The following is a 21,025-nucleotide window of genomic DNA, read 5'->3' on the forward strand; positions in this document are numbered from 1 at the left end:
AAGACATAGGTGTTTCACCTGCCCTTACTCTATAGATGAGGAAACTGAGGCACAAAGTAAAAAAACCCAGTCTCCCAGCTAGAACGTGGTGGAACTGATAACTGATCCTAGGCTGTGTGGTTCTAGAGTCTATGCAATAATCCTCTAGTACGGACTGTGTAGAGCCAACGCCAGACCCAGTATGTGTGATGATAGGAGTCTCTTAAAGTGAAATCTAGTACTTTAGTAGGGAATACAGCTTCAACCACAAATACATTTATTTCTCTAAGAACAGTATGCCACTTTTAAATTAAAAAAAAAAATTATCATCAGCTGTCTCTGCAGTTTGCTCGCTCTTTATTAAGCTGATAAAAAAAATCCCAGAGCAGAGCAATTCACCAGCACGATCATTAAATTGCAAATCTCTCCTTTGTCACAGAGCAAGGATACACTCAAATGCAGAAAATAACTTTGTTCATAGGAGTACCTGCATCCATTTGTCATGCATTCCAGTGCCTCACGGCCCCCTTTTCAATCATCTAATTCCTAACCTAGTTTCTTTTTATGGTCTGAAAACAAGGAATCACCTAAGTAAGATATCCTTTCAGAGCACTGTTGAACACAGAGATACCTCAGATTCCTGTTCTAAACGTTAAAAATATATTAGCACATACAGAAAATATCTGTAGATCTATTCTGTTATGTTCTAGTGAGTTTTTGTTTCTCCCTTTTTGATAATGTCTTCAATTTCTTCTGAGACTTCTCCTTTGTAGTCATTTGGTTCGATTGCATTTAACTTCTTTTGATACTCCAGTGGCAAACCATTTTCTTTTGCACCTAGGCAAATGACCTAGAAATGGTTAAACAAACAAACAAAAAACCTTTTAGTTAGGAACATAATTTAATATACCACAGCTTCATGTGCTGTATCAAGTGTGAAATATTAGCTTTCAGATAACTCTAGGATAAATAATTATAGGACAAAATACAGACACAGAGTCATTCCCCTCAAAGTAAGCACGAATGTGCTGGGAGTTTTCAAGGTCACATGACACATCCTCATTGAATTTCAATTTTACTCAGTAACATGATTTAAAATGTTTTTAAAAGCTGAAGTATAATTAACATACAATGTTGTATTAGTTTCAGATACACAATATAATGATTCAACAGTTCTTTACACTACTTGGTGTTCATCATGGTAAGTGTGCTCTTAATTCCCTTCACCTATTTCACCCATCACCTCATCCACCTCCATTCTGGCAAGCACCAGTTTGTTCTCTGTGTTTAAGAGTCTGGGTATTTTTTGTTTGTTCATTTGTTTTATTTCACAAATTCCACGTATGAATGAAATCATGTGGTATTTGTCTTTCTGTCTGACTTATTTCACTTAGCATTATACCTTCTAGGTCCATCCACGCTGTTACAAATAGCAAGATCTTTTTTGCGGCTGAGTAATAATCCATTGTATATATATCATGTACATGTACACACACACACACACACACACACACACACACACACCTCATCTTATTTATCCATATTATTGACTATTGATGGACACCTGGGTAGCATCCATAATTTGGCTATTGTAAATAAATGCTGTGATAAACATAGGGGTGCATATATCTTTTCAAATTAATGTTTTCGTTTTCTTTGGATAAAAACGCAGTAGTGGAATTCCTGGATCATATGATAGTTCTATTTAAGTTTTTGAGGAACCTCCACACTGGTTTCCACAGTGGCTGCACCAATTTGCATTCCTACAAGCAGTGCATCAGTGTTTCTCTTTCTCCACACCCTCACTAACATTTGTTACTTCTTATGTTTTGATTCTAGTCATTCCAACGAATTTAAAATATTTTTATATTAAGACAAAAAATTATTGTATGAAGTTGGCATGATCTATTAAGAAAAAACACAATTCTTCAAAAAAAAGTTATAGTTTGGGGTGCCTGGATGGCTCAGTTGGTTGAATGTCTGACTTCAGCTCAGGTCATGATTCCATGGTTTGTGAGTTCGAGCCCTGCATCGGGCTCTGTGAAGACAGCTTGGAGCCTGGAACCTGCTTTGGATTCTGTGTCTCCCTCTCTCTCTGCCCCTCCCCTGCTCGTGCTGTTTTTCTCTCTCTCTCTCTCAAAAATAAACATTAAAGGGGCGCCTGGGTGGCACAGTCGGTTAAGCGTCCGACTTCAGCCAGGTCACGATCTCGCGGTCCGTGAGTTCGAGCCCCGCGTTGGGCTCTGGGCTGATGGCTCGGAGCCTGGAGCCTGTTTCCGATTCTGTGTCTCCCTCTCTCTCTGCCCCTCCCCCGTTCATGCTCTGTCTCTCTCTGTCCCAAAAATAAATAAAAAACTTTGAAAAAAAAATTAAAAAAAAAAAAATAAATAAACATTAAAAAAAATTTTTTTTTTAATTTATGGCTTATAGGGAGCAGTTTTAGTTTAATCCTAGAGCCTACTCTACCTCTAAATTACACATGAGGGAATAAATAGCAACTATGTTCAGTCGTACTTCCCAGATCCATACCAGGCTAACTCTAGACAATTCCAGATTAGGCCCAGGAACTGGGTCATCCACTCCAGGTGCTATGTCCTGATTAGGCCTTCCAATAGTACCTAAGTTTGGGTTTCTAAAAAGGGATGGTGGGGTTTCTATCCCACATTCTTTTTCTATGCTTGTGGGAGTGGTTTCTCTGATTTTGAAAGACAGTGTGACTTTTTTCCCTCCATCCAGGGATGGAAACATTTCAGTAGTAGGAAATATATTTTTTTCTCCATAAAAATAAATCTCGGTGCTATGAAATACTGGTTTGTGGAAGAAAAAAATGATTACAAAAGCCTATGTATAGAATAAATTTACCAAAAATTTACATATATGTGCTATTTTCTACTTTAGGAAAGAAAATACATGTCTAGAATTATGGCTCATGTATATTTCTAAAAGTTTTTTAAAATAAATACATGTTAGGAACATGGTTCTATCGTTACAAATAAATCTGAACACTTTCGATTTGCATTTGCATGTTAGGTAAATATCATATTTGCATTAAAAACATTTTGATTAAAATGAAGTGTTCATGTAGAATTTAACACACACAAAGTCTTATTAAAACAAGATATTTTTTAGCTTAGCTCAGTGAAAATTAAAGAGCAATTGTCAAAAGTCTTTCTAAGTAGCTTACCTTTTTATACTGGGGAGATGGGGGAGCACTCTCATAATTTTTCATCTGATAACTTCGACAAGTTATTTCTTTTCCCTCTTGAGTATAAACATTAACTTCTATTGGGACATATGTTCCACTTTTAACTCCTTCTTGCCTGAAACCAGAACAGCCAAATTTTAACATACATGACTTAGCCAAGTTAGTTTACTGAATTAAAAATTTAACTGTATATGGATGTATGTCCTCCCTATGTATTTGGGGATATAGTAGAACATATTATAAAATTACCACATCAAAAGTAAACTTAGCATTCCAATTAGAAAGCCTCAGCCTTACTATTACTTGGTATACTTCTAACAGATCTCTATATTTATTCCATTGGAAAACATGCTTGAATGTAGTTATTTCAATCTTTGTACCCCTCAACATTGTTCTCTAGGCTACTAAGCAAGAGAATATCCACCCAGAGAAAAGTAGAGAGAATGGTTCACTCTCATTCACCAGTGACATAAAGTATGAAGCATGTCAGATAATCTGTTCTTATCAAGTCCTACCCTATTCTGCCAGCTTTCTTTGTATACATGCTCTACCATACAACTCTTGAGTCCTAGTTATAAAAAGTATCAAGGCATTTCTGATATGTTATCAAAGTTTTTGCAAATTATTATTACTTTTTTACTGATTCAACTGCTCCCTTAAAGAATTGTTTTTTAAAAACTGACTCTAATAAAAATTGAACTGCTTTGAAACCAATTAAGAAAATGCAATAATTACAAACATCTTTTTGACTTTTCACAATACGAAACTGCAAAGAGATTTTTTTTTTATAAAAGATAAAAAGAACAAAAATAAGGGCTTCCATTTTTTGCAGAAGAGATTATAAACATCTTCCCCAAATCTTAATCAGAACGTGTGACCCCTGGGCGCCTGGATGGCTCAGTTGGTTAAGTGTTCAACTCTTGTTGATCTCAGCTCAGGTCTTGATCTCAGGGTTGTGAGTTCAAGCCCCCCATTGGGCTCTATGCTGGGCATGAACCCTACTTAAAAAGAAAAGAGTAGGGGCGCCTGGGTGGCTCAGTCGGTTAAGTGTCTGACTTCGGCTCAGGTCATGATCTCACGGTCTGTGGGTTTGAGCCCCGCATCCGGCTCTGTGCTGACAGCTCAGAGCCTGGAGCCTGTTTCAGATTCTGTGTCTCCCTCTCTCTCTGACCCTCCCCTGTTCATGCTCTCTCTCTGTCTCAAAAATAAATACACGTTAAAAAAAAGAAAAGAAAAGAAAAGAAAGAGTGACCCTTCTAGGCCTTTTTTTTTTTTTTTTTTTTAATTAATGTAAGCTCTATGCCCAACATGGGGCTTTAACTCACAATACTGAGATCAAGAATTGCACACTCTATGGGCTGAGCCAGCCAGGCACCCCTAGCTTTTCTTTTTAGGAAATGCATAATATACCTTTATATTAACCCTAAAGTATAAAGAATATAGTATATGGTTTGAAAAACCAATACACATATATACATCTTTGCATATGATCCACTTTCTGAATTAGTTATTATTTAACTTATAATTAGAAGCCACCTACTCATCCAGAGAACTTAAATTGCTTTTGTTCATTTTCCATACTACTCCCCATACTTCATCGCCAGGACTTTGAAAAATGGTGGCTATACCTCCATGCCAAGTTTCACTTGTTTTGCCTTGGGAATTGCCAAAGTCAAGCTTAAAATCCTACAAAGAAAACCAAAAAGACAGGATCAATATCCACTTGAACCAAAATTTCCCTCCTCAAAATAAAAAAAAAAAATTTACCTTGAACTCCATAAATTAAAACATAAACTTTGAGTCCCTTCTCTGCGTAAGAAACTGTAAAAAATACAAAGATATACAAGGACCCAGATCTTGACTTTATTTTTTCATATTCTTCTTTAAAAATGAAACACATGCTAAATATATTAGATGTATACATATCTTACCATAAACAGGTTTGAAGGTTTAAAAAAAAAAACATAATCCCAATGCCTTAACACAACTATTTTCATTTTTGAAAATTACTTCCCAGTCTACCTACATACTCATAGATTTTAATTTAGAGGCACCCATAGTACACATAATTGTTGAAGATGAGTAGCTGTGTAGGGGTTATAACCTTTTCTCTACTTTTATGTATGTAGAGAGTATCCTAACAGCACATATCACTACGTCCTCAAGGAGCTGGCATTTTGAGGGTGATTTGGATACTTATTCATCTAACATTCATGAATTGTACTATTATAATAATCGTAAGAGCAGCTAGCACTAGAACTTTACTAGGTTATATACACTGTGCTGTGAGCTTTACATGGACTCTCATTTTTATCCTGCCAACAACTTTATTTTACTAATTCAACAGCAAAAAAAAAAAAAAAAACCTGTAGTTTATAAAGATCCAGTAACTTGTCCAAGATCTCACAACTAATAAGTAATGGAGCCAGGTTGCTAGTTTTGCTTATTCCCTGTTAGGGATGGGTAATCAGAGGAGATAATCCTGAGGAAGATTAAAAACCCTTCCTTGGTTGTTTGGTGTAGGAAAATTTCTTTCCATCTTTCCAGAGCTTAGTTTCCTTAATAATAAAATTAAAAAGGTTGGACTCGATATTAAATCTAAGGTTAATAATTAATCTTTATCACCTTATTTTCTTAAAAATGTCAGACATCCAGGAAAAAGGCTGCTTTGAGTGACCAGTACCTTTAGTTGGTATACTGGATGTTCTAGAACCAAGTAGCCCTGGCAGGACATCAGGAGAGCTGTTAACAAGTTACAACCACACTAGGTACTGGCTGTCTATTACTAAATCCAAGTTCCACTTTTCTGCTGCTTTTGACATAGTTAACCACCCTGTCTTGATCAGCCTCTTCCTGACTTTCAAACTGTTTCCTGCTCTCAATTCCCTTTGCTAATTCCTCCTCCATACCAGGTCTTTAAATGTTAGAGTTTCTAGGGCTCAGTATAGGCCCCTTTCTCTGTTCATCAGCAATTTGCTCAAGATGATCTATCCCCTCCAATGACTTCAAATACCATCCAGTATTCCAATTCTCTTTTATTTATTTATTTTTTTAATTTTTTTTTAACGTTTATTTATTTTTGAGACAGAGAGAGACAGAGCATGAACAGGGGAGGGGCAGAAAGAGAGAGAGACACAGAATCTGAAACAGGCTCCAGGCTCTGAGCTGTCAGCACAGAGCCCGACATGGGGCTCGAACTCACGGACCGCGAGATCATGACCTGAGCCGAAGTCGGACGCTTAACCGACCAAGCCACCCAGGCGCCCCTCGCTTTCCAATTCTCTTTTAATCCAGCCCAGATCTCTCTTCTAAACTTCAAGAGTGCTTGGAACAGGGCCTCCCAGACAGTGAATACTTAATCAATGATCACTAATATTTTTCTGCTCATTTGGATGTATAACCAGCATCTCAAACTCAGTATGTTCAAACTGAGCTTAACTCTCCCGCCAAAACTGATGCTCCTCTTCTCTTTACAAGCATCACCATCATCCATGCTATTGCCGCAAAAACCTTAGTTGCCTCCTCCTCCCTTCACAATCAGTCACCAAGGCTTAACACTGTTATCTCCTAAGTATCTCCCAAACCCATCTACCCTCGACTGCTACCACTCCAGTTCGAGGTGCCATTATCTTTAGCATGAATTGCTTCAGAATCTTTCTAACTGGGCTTCCCACGTTCACTGTTGTCTCCCTCTTCCAATCCATTTCCCACTGCAACCAGAAGGGGCTTTCAAAGTTGTGAATCTGATCTCTCATTTGCTGAAATTCTGCAATAGGGCTTTTCATTGCTCTCAAGATAAAAACCAAAGTCTTCTGTGGTCCTATAACATGCGGCCCTTTTCCTACCTCTCTAGTCATCATTCTTTATCCTCCTCACACACTAAACTCCAGCCATAGTAGCTGGATGATCTAGCTTCTTCTTTCCTGAGGACATTTGTACATGCTGTCCCTTCTATTTTCTTTGCCTCCCCCTGCCGAATCATTCAGGTCTCAGCTTAAAAGTCGTATTTTCAGGAAGAGCTTTACTGAGCTCTTAGGTCGGGACTCCAAGTCATACATACACTTCCATGGCACCTAGTACATCCACCCTCCCCCACCTTTTTTTTAAAGCCTTCATTTTTCTTTTTTTTTTTAAAGATCGGTTTTAGGGGCGCCTGGGTGGCTCAGTCAGTTAAGCGTCTGACTTCGGCTCAGGTCATGATCTCGCAGTTCGTGAGTTCAAGCCCCGCGTCAGGCTCTGTGCTGATGGCTCAGAGCCTAGAGCCTGTTTCAGATTCTGTGTCTCCCTCTCTCTCTGACCCTCCCCCGTTCATGCTCTGTCTCAAAAATAAATAAACGTTAAAAAAAAAAAATATCAGTTTTAGGAAGGTAAACCTGAGAGGAAGGTACAACATGTCTCCTTTTTAAAGTCACCATATCTGTAAATGAATAATCATTTGCTTGATAGCTCTTCCATTGGTCCCAACTATAAGCATCTGAACTTCTTTCACATTTCGGCAATTCCCTACCTTCTGAGTCTGGGGGATGGGTGGAAAGTTCTGTAGCCCACCTCCCATTTTTGAAGCTTCAAATGCCAACAGTTGGTTCTCCCAGCTTTGCTGGTAGTCAGGGCATGGGCACTAGCCAAGAGTTAGCCGGTCAGGACACCCATGTGGGGCTTTGAATCAGAAGCTGGTGCTAGTGCCCAAGGACGGCAGAAACTACACCCTGGAGGTGGTGGCCACACTTAGGTTTCAGGAACTGCAGGGGTGTAGTGGCGGCAACCCAGGCAAGGTCCAGAGCAGGTGGTGTCAGTGATGCACATTGCAGCGTCCATGTTTACCAAGGTCAGCAGTGTTGCACCAGCGCCCTCCTGGGCTGGTTCTGTCTGTGATACTGACTGTGTTATGGTGGCTGTGGTTTCCTTTATGCCTGCCTGCCTGTGTGTGTGTGTGTGTGTGTGTGTGTGTGTGTTTCTAAGTAGGCTCCACAACCCAAAGTGGGGCTTGAACTCACCACCCTGGGATCAAGAGTTGCATGCTCCACCTACCAGCCAGGCACCCCTATGCCTGCTTGTTTTCTCAGCTCTGTAGTCCTACCTTCCTGGTCATTCATGAGCCCTCCAACAGCCTTTCAACACATTCTTTTTTTCTGCTTAAATCAGCCACTTTCTGTTGTTTGCAAATAAGAACCCCGACAACAACAGCAGAGACCATGCCTAATTCAACAATGTCAAAAGGTTTGGCACAGTTTTCCTTCTTTCGTTTCTTTCTTTTTTGCGTGTTACCTCCTATAGACCTAGAGGTCCTCAAAGTAGCCAACTTTACTCAATCACCTTTGTATCTGCAGGGAAGAACATCTACCAAATGAAGGAATGGACTGTAGTGAAGAGCAATGATTTTTACCAAGGTGGGTTATGGTTCATCCAGACACTGGACTTAGCTGAGCTCAGCACTCACTACGGATGAGACTCCCTGCCAGCTTTCAGGACCTCTCCAATCACGAGCAAAAGGCGGGTGAATGGAGTTTTACAACAGGTGACAAGTCCTGCAGCGAAGGTGTGGGAGGGAACAGAAAGGAACCGATTCTCTGCCCTGGGGTCGGAGAAGGCGTCTCAGGCACCAAGCGAATGGATCCTGTGAGCGTGCCCATTCAGCAGGTGGGCACGAGAGGGGTGGCCGGACCTGGGCAGAACGAGCAGCCTAGGGAAAGTTAGGAGGGGACTCTAGGAGACCCAGACGGGCTTGCTCAGGAGGGCAGAACCCAGACAGCGAAGAGAGCCCCGACGTACTCTCATCAGCGAGAGGTGGATTCCCGGCCCTGAGGAAGCGACTTCTGGAAATCCTGCTCCCTCCTCCGAGGGGTGGGCACGACGCTGCAAGGGCCGCGGGCAGCACTGACCTGCAGGCGGGCCACGCAGCAGAACACGGCTGACGGGTTTCGGAGGTGGATCCGCTCGGTCAGCAGATTGCTACCGTAGGCGAAGTACAGAAAACTCTCCCCCTCCTGGCCCCGGAGGTCCTCACAGCCCGAATTCGCCATGCTCCACCCAGACACCTGCACCGCAGCGGTGTCGGCGGCAAGACCGTGAAGAGAGGACTGCGAGCGTCCCAACTTCAGTGACAAACCGGCCGGCGACTCTAGGGTTAGGGGAAACGCGGGACGCGTGGGCGCGGCGAGTCGGATGCGACCGCCCTTGCGATTGGCTGCCGGTCACAAATGTTGAGTCACCCCATCTGATTGGCCAAGCCCATCACCTCCTCTCAATTCTCCAGTAAGGATTCTGAAATACTCAGACCTGAGGCGACCGGGAGCCGACTCCTCATTGGACATGATCCTCTTGTTGTCCCGCCCCGGTGGACATGATCCTCTTGTTGTCCCGCCCCGGTGTTCAAGCCTCCCTCTGATTGGTGAGTGGGCCGGCACTACGCGGAGGTGGGTCAGGTCTGGCGGGTTCGGTTTAGGGGGTCGCTCGGCGAGCGTCCCAGCCTTGTTTTTTCAGCTTCAGGTGGCGCAAGCGTGCTTCCCTGGCTGTGGGTGCATTTTAGGTAGCTCTGGGCACCCCTGAAGCGAAACAGCTGCCCTGGCCGCGCCCCCCACGGTTCCCTCACCTGGCAGCTCACTCCCGTACCGCCCTGCCGGTTTGGAGCAGTCGGTCACTACGGGTCTCTTCCCCCCACAGGCTGGTTCCGGCTTCCCCAGCCCTGATCATCTGCGTGGAGAAGCCCCTCCGAAAGTCTGGGATTCCCTTCCCCGACGGAAGTAGCGAGTCGGCTTCAAATCCCGATGATGCCATTTACTGGCCACCTACGCTTGGGCAGCTCTCATCTGCTTCCTCCTTTTAAAATAGAGATTTTAATATAAATTATGATCACAGTTACATAACTTATGATCTCTTATCTCACAGGGTTGGTTTAAGTACTTAAAGAATAGTTTTGTTAATGTTATTAGGAGCAAAAACTCCAGTGTAAAATAAGATATAAAAGCCTAAGAACAATGAAATAAAACCTTGTATCCTTATACTTTGAAATGAAAATATTAATTTAAACTCAGGGGAATGGCTATCCTTGGTACCCAGATTTTGATTCCTAAATACCACTCTCCACCAAAAGGTATGAGGGATCGTCGGAGAAATTATTTATGCCAGGTCAAAAGCTAGGAATGAGTAGGAGCGGTTGGAACATCTTGTGACAGAAAGTCTGGAAGTATCCAAGAAAAATGAGGTCCTTTCAGAAGGACATGGGACCCAGCTTGAAGGAATGCCCACTGGCCAAAAGTAGAACAATTTGAGTACCAAAAATAATGACTGCAATTGATTGAACATGTCAGACAGAAAAGTCCCACCAAAAGAGTAAACCAAATATAAAAAACAATTTTTAAAAACCTAATTTGCCATGGTGACTATTACAGCAGCTCTTTACTCTGAAAAGTGGTAATTTATTTTTTTTTTTTAATGTTTATTTATTTTTGAGACAGAGAGAGACAGAGCATGAACGGGGGAGGGTCAGAGAGAGAGAGGGAGACAAAGAATCTGAAACAGGCTCCAGGCTCTGAGCGGTCAGCACAGAGCCTAATGCGGGGCTCAAACTCACAGACCGCGAGATCATGACCTGAGCCGAAGTCGGATGCTCAACGGACTGAACCACCCAGGCGCCCCTGAAAAGTGGTAATTTAAGAAAACAATTTAAACATTTATCCTGCCCTTCTACTTGCAGCTGTATTTCAGGGGTAACCAAATAGTCCCAGTTAATGAGGAAGCAGTTCTCTTTACAAAACTGTGCCAGCTAAATAATGCAAAATGAATGATAGAATGAGAAAATCACCATTTTGTAGCCCCTAATGAAATAATTGATTTTTGCCAGGATCATCAATGAAACCATTTGGTGAAAGGGTGATGGGGAACAGAATACTCGCATAGGGCCAAATTATCCCCAAGGATTACTCGTTGTAGTCAGAAGGAAAACATAATGACAGTGAAGAAATCTGTTCCCTCCCACCATAACCTAGATCAAACTTATAATCACTAAAAATGTACCAACCTGACATTACGTCTCTCCTGATGTGATACAATAGGAGGCACCAGTATGGTCTATGAAGTATTATTTCCCAAACTCTTTCACTTCTATACAATCAAGCATAAGCAGGAACTACAAGGATAGAAGAATAGAAATGACACCAAGAGGAAACAATCAGAAAAATCCTGAACAAATGGTGGGGCATCCTGCAGAATAAATGAACAAATGGCTGTCTCTTAAATTAAGTCAGTGTAATTAAAAAAAAAAAAAAAAAAAAAGGCAGGACTGAGCACAGGCTGTTCCAGGTTAAAAGAAACTAAGAGACATGATAACTGCATGCAATGGCTTGTCCTTGGTTGTAGCTCAATAAACCAGATATAAAAGATATTTTGGAGACAATTAAAGAAATCTGAATACAAAGTAGGGGATGAGATGATATTAAAAATTGCTTTCTTTATTAGTTTTGATAATAGCATTGTGTTATGTGGAAAGGTATCTCTATTTTTAGATATACATATTAATGTATTTAGGGGTAAAATGTTTGCTATCTATATTTACTTGAAAATAATTCAGAAAAATTGAAATATGGAAAGTGTTAAATGTTCAATCAACTGATGTGGATATGGATGTTCATTTTATTATTCTAGCTATTCTTTTCTATATATTTGAACATTTTCATGTTAAAAAGTCAAAAAGGGAAAATGGTGATATTTGTGAAGCACTGGGCAGACAGTGAGCACTCAGTAAGCAGTAACACTGTTGTTAGATAATCGGAAAATAGGAAGGTCGGTCCCCTCTCCATCCCCCAATCAAGGTGGAACTTGAAATGCAGACTTGGGAACTTCAGTGAGCAAGTTGCTCTTGCTAGCAAGATAGTGCTCTATTGCATCAGAATTCTCAAGGCCTCTGCTTCGGAGCATCCCCACTTAAAATGTCCTTCTGCATTTTAAATTGCTTTTAGACATTCTAAATGTATTTATTATTTAATGATTTTCTAAGTCTTTGACTTTTTTTCTCACCCTAGATTTCTCACTAATTGCTTAATTTTATGGTTATTGATTTTTCTTAATACCCTTTTACAAAAATTTTCTGAAGCACCGCTGTTTCCTCAAACACTGAAAAATCTTTTCTTAAGCCCATGAAGCATTTTATTTAGCTTCCCCATGTAGATTGCTGTGTGCTGACCCCTGTTGGCCAAGGCAGTAGATAGCAAGCTTTTTTTGTTTTTCCAAATTTAACTAAAGCTTGGTTAATACTCGTTAACATTCATTGAACACTTATCAAATGCCAGGCACCAACCTAAATTCATATATATTAGCTGATTTAATCCTGAAAATAGCCCTATGCAGGAAGTGCTAATACTATTCTCACGTTACAGTTGAAGCTGAGGTAAGTTAACTAATTTGCCCCAGGCTGTAGCTAGCAATGACTAGCCAAGCACTCTGATTCTAGAGTCATTACGGGGTACTGCTTCCCAAATTTCTCAAGCTGAAAAGCCCTGGTGGTCTAGAAAAAACTGGTTATTAATAACCCTCTTTCAAGTACAATCTCTACCTTACCTATAAGGATATTATAAAATAATAATTCTAGCTTTCAATCACTTGATAATGAGTTAATGAGGTCAAATTTCTTTCAAGGGCCATTATTCAGTCTAGTGGTCTTTAAAGTTTTTTTATTGTATTATTAAAGTTTTTTATTGTATTATCAAGATTTTTGAACACACACACACAATGTATATGGTATACTACTTACAAAACGACAATTTAAAAATAATTCTTTAATTGTCATGTTAATGCAAAACATACATTTAGGGTCAAGTTAATTACAAATAATAGTGGATAGAAATCCATATTTCAAATAGTCCTCTTGCAAAATTTTTTGGCTGACCGTGTCAGATCTTATCAGATCATCATTGTTTTTATACCATAATGTAGGTGATAAAGAGCTTATACCAGAAGTCAGGAACGTGAGCTTGGTACCTTTCTTTTTCACTTGTGCTTGTGATTTCAGTAAGAGCTTTAGTCCAGTTTTTTACAGAAATCGTTTTTTTTGTGAGAATTAGTTAGTTCTCTGTGAGTCCACTTAAGCAAACACCAGTGAGTTGCAGTAGGTCACAAGACACAGCAAGTGAATGAATGAGGGCCATGCCACCATTACCCCTCCTCGGGAAGACACTCCCACCTGTCCTCTAGGATACTGCACCTCTTACGAGATATAGTAACTATCTGACTGACTCTGGGGTCTAGTGTCAGAGTAAAGCTAAATTCTTTATTAGGATATAAGTGTATATACTACATATAGTAAAATACAGTAAATCGAAATTATACTATTTTAGCTCACAAAATAGAATTTTGTTTTCACACCCAGTAGATCAACTTGCTCACCCACTTTGAATAATTGTTATCTTATTTTTTTATTTTTGAGACAGAAAATGTGAGTGTGAGCAGGGGAGGGGCAGAGAGAGAGAGAGAGAGAGAGAGAGAATCTCAAACAGGCACCACAAGATGCGGGGCTCGATCTCATGACCCAAGCCAAAATTAAGAGTTGGATGCTCAACTGGCTGAGCCACCCAGGTGTCCCTAACATTTTATATATTTATTTACTTACTTATTTATTTTAGAGAGAGAGCATGAGCAGGGGAGAGGGGCAGAGGGAGAAAGAAAGAATCTTAAAGCAGGCTCCACTCTCTGTGTGGAGTCTGACCCAGAGCTAATCCCTCGATCCTGGGATCATGACAGACACTCAACCGACTGAGCCACCCGGGCGCCCTTAGCATTATCGTTTTAAAAAGAACACTTCAGGGGCGCCTGGGTGGCTCAGTCGGTTAAGCGGCCGACTTCAGCTCAGGTCATGATCTCGGGGTCCGTGGGTTCGAGCCCTGCGTCGGGCTCTGTGCTGACAGCTCAGAGCCTGGAGCCTGTTTTGGATTCTGTGTCTCCCTCTCTCCGACCCTCCCCCGTTCATGCTCTGTCTCTCTCTGTCTCAAAAATAAATAAACATTAAAAACAAAAAATTTAATTAAAAAAAAAAGGACAGTTCAATGTCAAATATTTGCACATTATGGCAAGTTTGAAGAGTTGTATAGTAAGAAGACTATGTGTCTCCTGAGTAAGGCCAAGCTGGCTGCTTAGGCAAGGTCATTCAGGGCAGTAGTAATATAGTGGGACAGATAGGACTGGTTCTCATGAATCTGTTTCTTAGCTCTGTGGATTGGAAAATTCAGTCTTGGCTCTGGGAGCAGATGCACACTAACGAGACTTATAAGAGATAGATGTACACATCAGAATGCCAATTAGTTGATATGTGATGAGAGCTGTAACAAATAAACCAGATTCGTGTGTTCACTGATCAATGCATTTTCTTCCATTAGGAAAATAAATAACACGAGAAGTCTCCAGACATGAGTTTAGCATGTTTTAGGAACTACAGGTCAGGTGGTTAAAGAGGAAGGAATAAGAGGAGTGACAGGAGATGAGGCTGAGAGACAGGCAAGGGCAAGCTCACATAATGCCTTGAAGGCCATGTTAAGGAATCGGGATTTTATTCTAAGAAATGAAAAGCTGTTTGGGCAGAGATACGATCTGACTTACTTTCCAATAGGATAATTCTAGATGCTGAGTGGAGAATCAATTCCAAGGGGATAAAGAGGATATTTAAGAGACACATAAAGAAGCTGTTGCAGAAGTTTTGACAAGAGTGGATGGTGGCCTTGGACTCCCTAGGGTAGTGGGAGTGAAGCGAGAGAGAAGAGGACTGATCTGGGGTGCCATTTATGGTAGAGAAGATTGGACTTGCTGAAGATTGGAGGGGTGATTCCATGCCTACCAAACAACTTTCCAATTCTAGTCTGTGTCCTTAGTAGATTCTCCTTCTAGAAGGAAGCCTTGATCAGAGATCACGGGGACGTGATTTTCCTGCTAATTCCAATTTTCTTTCCTGAGAATTTGAACTTGAGTCTGGGAAGGGTTAGGTTACTTTCTGGGCGCTGAGACTATAGCTTGTGATGCTCTGAGCTGGTGTCAGCCACGTTTGCACAGATGGAATGGGAAGAGGAAGAAGGTGACCTGAGTGACAGAAAAGAAAGCAGACCACACCTAAGGAGAGAATGGTGCTAGAGAAATCCAAGTCCTGAGCTCACTGAAGTGTCTGGCTCCGGCTGTTACCAGACCCAGCTGAGTTTCTCACGTTGTTTTTCCCAAGATAGTCTCATAAGCCTTATTCTCCACACTGGTAATTAAATGATTCTATTAAATGCACATAGGTTATGAGGAATACAGCATATTTAATCCTGCCACAATTTTATTTTATTTTATTCTATTTTATTTTGAGAGAGAGAGAGAGAGTGAGAGCAGGAGAGAGGGGCAGAGGGAAAGACAGAATCCCAAGCAGGCTCCATGCTTAGCATAGAGCCTGACATGGGGCTCGATCCCATGACTCCAGAATCATGACCTGAGCTGAAATCAAGAGTGGGATGCTTAATCAACTGAGCCACCCAGGCGCGCCCCCCCCCACAATTTTTTTAGAGTGCGTTTTGACGATTTCTAGCTCCCAAAGTAAAGTATTTTGCTATGCCTGTATTATTTTAAATATATATTAGTGATCTAAAGTATAGAGAAATCATTAATCATATGTGGTCCCAGGCTACACAGGCAGTATGAAATAAACATGAACCTCCAAAACTGCAAGGATGTGGAATAAGCAGGTATGGAGAGAGAATTGCATTTGCTGCCTAAAACCTAAAATGAGTTACCTTTGACTCATCTCTTCCTTTCAAACCCTATATCCTATCAGTCAGTAAGATCTGCTGCCATCAGCTGTCCTCTGCATTCTCATACTTTCCACCCTCTCCCTGGTGGCATCATCTCACACCTGGATTATGGCAACAGCTGCCTAGCTGTTCCTCCTGACTCTGCTTTTCTCTGGAGATGGGGTAAGGTTGGGGATCACATGAGGGCAGCCCGGAAGGGGTTTGGAGAATGGTAAGTTGTTCAATTTCAGTAGAGCAAATAGGTTCATATTAGGGAGTGGGAGACAAGTCTGGAAGGAGACTAGCATAATTTATGGGAGGGTCCTGAATTTTGAACTAAAAAGCTCAGACTATTTGGTGGTCAAAGGGGAGATATTTTTGACTTTTGAGCAGACAGTAACCCTCCTGCACCTTTGGAAACTCATTTTTGTGGCTGTGTGTAGGATGGCCTGGGAGGGAGTAGGATGGGGAGATGGTTGAGTACTGGACACAAGTTCATTGCAATAGGCCAGGTCATAAAAGTCAGAGCTAGGGCAGTAATTACGGAATGGAAATGAAGGGATGGGAAGGAGTGAAGACCTATTCTTTTAATTTGCTTTTATGATATCACTCCTTTGTGCAGAAACCTTGTGAGGCTGTCTGTTGTCTATTACTTTATCAAGTTCAAGCTCTTGTGCAAGCTTTTTGTTATCTGATTCCATTCTGCCTGGCCGGTCTGATTTCTCAGCTGATGGTAAAACCCTTTGGAGGCAGAGACCACACCTTATATTTCTGTACACCTACAGCGCTTACTACCACAGCATAGATGAATAATAAATATGTGCTAATTAATCAAGCCAGGCTCAAAATCTCCCCTAGCCTTTACACAGGCTCCCAAAGCCTTTTTTCCTCTATGATTTTTTTCCCAGCTTTCCTTGACTTACTGGGAGGCATTTGTCCTTTACCTCTGATTTAAGATTTAAAAATTTATACTGATGCTTTAGCATCCAGGACTCTGCATACATTTTATTAGCCATAGTGGTATTTATATCTCCTCCCAGCTTATGGCCACATGACTGGGAAGCATGCCAGAATAGATGAAACCAGAAATGTTCTGGAGGATAAAAAGAGTAAAATTCGGGTAGGCAGTAATTTGTCAGGATGTTTGACAGATAATCTGTATTCTTGTTTTGAGATTAGCCCTGGAAAGTAGTTCCAATACAGTTTTTTAGTGCTCAGTAAATGGTCTCCTTTGTTATCTCTCTATTTATATGTATTTATATCTATAACCATACACTGTGGAAAGGCACACACCAAACTGCTGACAATGTTTACCCATGGGAAGGGAAATGGAGTTGGAAGGGTGGGGAGTAGGGGAGAGGGTTGGACAAAAAGCTTTCATTGTTTCCATTCTGTATTTTTCAGTATTTTTTGCATCTTTGAGCATGTATTCTTGTATTACTTTTATTATTTAAAAATACCTTATTAAGTTCACATCCTATGGAATTTTAAGTCCGTATCTAGAGATCTAGTGTCGGGAGGGTAGAAAGAGGGTGATGACTAAATTAATCGTTCAAAATAAAAACAGATGCAGCAAACACATTTCCAGATAGGTCTGCCTTTCGACACATCAGTTAATTAGGCCAGAGTAGGTCAGTCTTGCTCTGTGGAAGGAGGCCTCTGGGAGGCCCGCAGCTGCAGGATCTCAGTGCATCTACCGGGACGAGCGCTCTTGGCCTTGTGAGGTGCCAATGGACACAAGACCCTGTATATTTCCCCAGTCTGGTTTAGGAGAAGGCCACACATATAGTCTAGGACAATGGCCTGCTATATCCTACTGCCAACCTTAAGTCACTTCCAGAAGGTTCTGGAAATATAGCAATTCAGCTATCTCCATGTCATTTACCACAGCTACATTAGATCGAGACATACCAATTCCAAGATTGACTACCATTAATGTTAAAGTCTGACAAACTGCTTCATAATTAATATGTCCACCTCCTCATTGTATATGTCCACGTTATTTGTAACATCTTAAGTTCAACTGAAATTAAAATGTAAAGCAAGAATATTGCTGCATGTTTCTACTGCCAAGAATAGAGGGAATATAAGCAATAACACTTTAGAATGTAGATTTACTTAAGTGAGAATCCCAATGTTTCCCTTGGCGATAGACCTCATTCTTTTCTCCTAGAAGTTTATACTCAGTAAATTCTAACTATCGTGTATAATAATTAGATGAGAGCCGAGGTTTTCTCAATGTCCCCATAGGAAGCATGGCTTTGGAATGAGGCCTAGTTTAAGCATTTGGAAGCATTTATGGAAAGTGAGAACTGTGCTTGAATTCTCTGCTTAATTAATGTGCTTGGATTTCATGTTTTCAGTCTACTCAACAATATTTAATCAACAATTAACACTTCTCAGACACATACACTCAAATGAAGCATTTTACTTGACTATAAAACAACTCTGGATGTTTGGAAATCTTTCCAGAATAGCTGATCTAGTGCTGGTGTCAACCTTTTTTCTTCTGCATTATTTTCTGCTTTCACACGAATACAACACATCCCAATAATAGAGCTCCCAAAAGGCATCTCTACTTATTGTCTTTGTTAAATGCTTATTGGCTGAGAAGACAACAGAAACTCTAGATAGCTGAGTAACAGAAACTCAGATAGCTCGCTGAAAATGACAGTCATTCATGGGAGAAATAGGTATGTTTTGTGTGTGGAGAAGAAACTTCCTTCCGTAAGTCATTCTCTAAGATTCCCGAGGGTAGTGCATTTTTTTAGGTGCCTTAAAAACTATGTCTCAAGCTAGCCAAATCATCTGAATTTTATTAGCATTCATATATTTTAGAATTTTATTTCCATGATCTAACAATTCCACTCTTAGCTACATACCTAAACAAACTGAAAACAGGTACTCAAACAAATACTTGTGCGTGAATATTCACAGCAGCACTATTCACAACAGCTAAGAGGTGGAAATAGCCCAAAGTTCATCAGCTGATGAATGGATAAATAGAAGGTAGGATAACCGTACAATGGAATATTATTCAGCCATAAAAAAGAATGAAGGACTGATACTTGCTACAACATGGATAAGCCTAAAAAAAAAAGCCACACACACTATGGAAACTGAAAGAAGCCAGACATAAAAGGTCACAGATAGTATGACTCCATCTATATGAAATATCCAGAACCGATAAACCTATAGAAACAGAAAATTGACGGGTGGTTACCAGGGGCTGGGGGAGGAGGAGTACGTACTTCATGGGTACAGAGTTTTATTTTGGGGTGATGAAAAGATCTTGGAACTAGAAAAAGGTGGTGATTGCACAACATTGTGAATGTACTACACGACGCTTGGTTGTTCACTTTGACGTGGTTAATTTTAGGTTATGCGAATTTCACCTTAATAATTAAAAAAAAAAAGCCAAAAAGCCCTTGTTTCCCAGGGATATCAAGTTCCTCTGATTTGAAGTGAGGGTGAGGAGTTTTACTGATTGGACATGTCTCCCTGAAGGCCACTCCCGTTCCCTTATATACTACACTGGAGGAATGTGATGCCCTTACTATTCTTCAAGGGATGACGTCAGAACCTTTGCCTCCGGTAGGTGTTTGGTAGATGCTGTGGGAAGGGAAAATCAATCGTTACTAATATGCTGCTCCTTCTCTGGTGTGTCCCTATAGTGTTCGGTGCTCCATTAACAGGAGGGGGATGTTCAAGAATAGCAATTCTACTTAAACAGCAATATTTCTCAAGGTATGATTCTTGGGAGATATTGGCCCCACTAGATGGTCCTCCATCCAAAAACAGCTCTGTGGTCAAATGAACTGGAAAACAGTATATTCTATATTTCCTCTTAGAGATTCACCATATCTATTACCACTGGAAGGAATTGAAGAATGCCTGTAGTGAAGAAAACTGGTGAGCTGTTTGTCCTGACTCTCCCAAACCTTTTTGGTTGTAGTACCCCTTTGATGTGGAAAGCATATTACTCAGAGTGTGGAAAATGCTGCTCTGTATTGATAGGCTAACCTTGATTTGTTTAGAATGACTGTTTAGTTCTTGAAGAATCATATTAAATAAAACCCTAAATTATCTAGAAAATGGCAGACAAGCAATGGTGTGTTAGCTAGAAAGGGAGGATTCTAAATCTTTGTATTGTTCTGGTTTCCCACTGCTTGACTTGGTGGGTGATAACCTTTTATCATGGATTGACCCATTGAAATGTTCCATGGCTTTGTTGGCTAAATACCTGATAACCAGAAACTGCAGAGTTATGTGTAAAAATAGCCATCAGCCATCAACTTCTATTAAATTCAATAATGGATGCTGGGGCGCCTGGGGGGCTCAGCTGGTTAAGTGGCCGACTTCAGCTCAGGTCATAATCTCACAGTCCGTGGGTTCGAGCCCCGCAATGGGCTCTGTGCGGACAGCTCAGAGCCTGGAGTCTGCTTCGAATTCTGTGTCTCCCTCTCTCTCTCTGCCCCTCTCCTGCTCATGCTTTGTCTCTCTGTGTCTCAAAAATAAATAAAAACATTAAAAAGATTTAAAAAATAAATTCAATAATGGATGCAAGCTGGTGAAAATAAGAATGTGATTGCAAGGCTGCAAGTCAAAGTGATAGAGTCCAAAATTATCAAACTGGGAAAGGATTTGGTTCCTTGGCTCTATTTCCTACCCTTCTTATTTTGCTCTTTCTCAGTTCCTTTAAGATTGTCAAAGAAGTTTACAGGCTTAATAAAACAGGTTAGACAACTTCATGGAAATGTACCTAATTACTATTGGTAACAGTGGCAGATCTTGTTAGGCCAGTAGCTTCTTGAAACAAAATGCTTGAGCTTACTCATTAAAACATTTTAGTAAGTGTCAGTATTGATTCATGTTTCCTGCTGCAAATTAGAGTTCTTTCTAAATTCCCATTTGGAGGAATCTGTGGGCTTAGCAAGTTCTACTCCCTAGTGTAATACGATTTTCCAAGCTGTCACGCAATTAAGAATTTTCTCAATATGTATAATCACTAATGAATTGATAATGACAAATTAGATTAACTGAATTTGGCTGTTGCAAGTCCTGCCAATCTGGTTTAGTGTGTTCAATATCTGATGTTCTT

At 40.7% G+C, this 21,025-nt stretch overlaps 1 protein-coding gene across 1 annotated transcript; it reads right to left on the minus strand.

The window, feature by feature from the left end:
• Window positions 1-319: 319 nt before the first annotated feature.
• On the minus strand, window positions 320-9,518 carry GGCT (gamma-glutamylcyclotransferase). Its single transcript, XM_060632826.2, has 4 exons — window positions 9,064-9,518; window positions 4,725-4,870; window positions 3,164-3,299; window positions 320-829 (listed from the first exon to the last, which is right to left on the minus strand). The coding sequence occupies exons 1-4, from the start codon at window positions 9,202-9,204 to the stop codon at window positions 686-688; spliced, it is 567 nt and encodes a 188-aa protein (XP_060488809.1). The 5' UTR covers window positions 9,205-9,518; the 3' UTR covers window positions 320-685.
• Window positions 9,519-21,025: the final 11,507 nt, after the last annotated feature.

This window comes from Panthera onca, chromosome A2 (genome assembly GCF_046562875.1).
Source record: "Panthera onca isolate mPanOnc1 chromosome A2, mPanOnc1 haplotype 2, whole genome shotgun sequence".
NCBI classification, from domain to species: domain Eukaryota; kingdom Metazoa; phylum Chordata; class Mammalia; order Carnivora; family Felidae; genus Panthera; species Panthera onca.

Coding starts and splice junctions, on each gene's coding strand:
- GGCT (XM_060632826.2), bottom strand. CDS start 9,204: ATGGCGAATTCGGGCTGTGAGGACCTCCGGGGCCAGGAGGGGGAGAGT. Junction 3,300..4,724: donor AATTTAAGTTCTCTGGATGA/GTAGGTGGCTTC, acceptor TTCTGGTTTCAG/GCAAGAAGGAGTTAAAAGTG. Junction 830..3,163: donor CATCTCCCCAGTATAAAAAG/GTAAGCTACTTA, acceptor AACCATTTCTAG/GTCATTTGCCTAGGTGCAAA.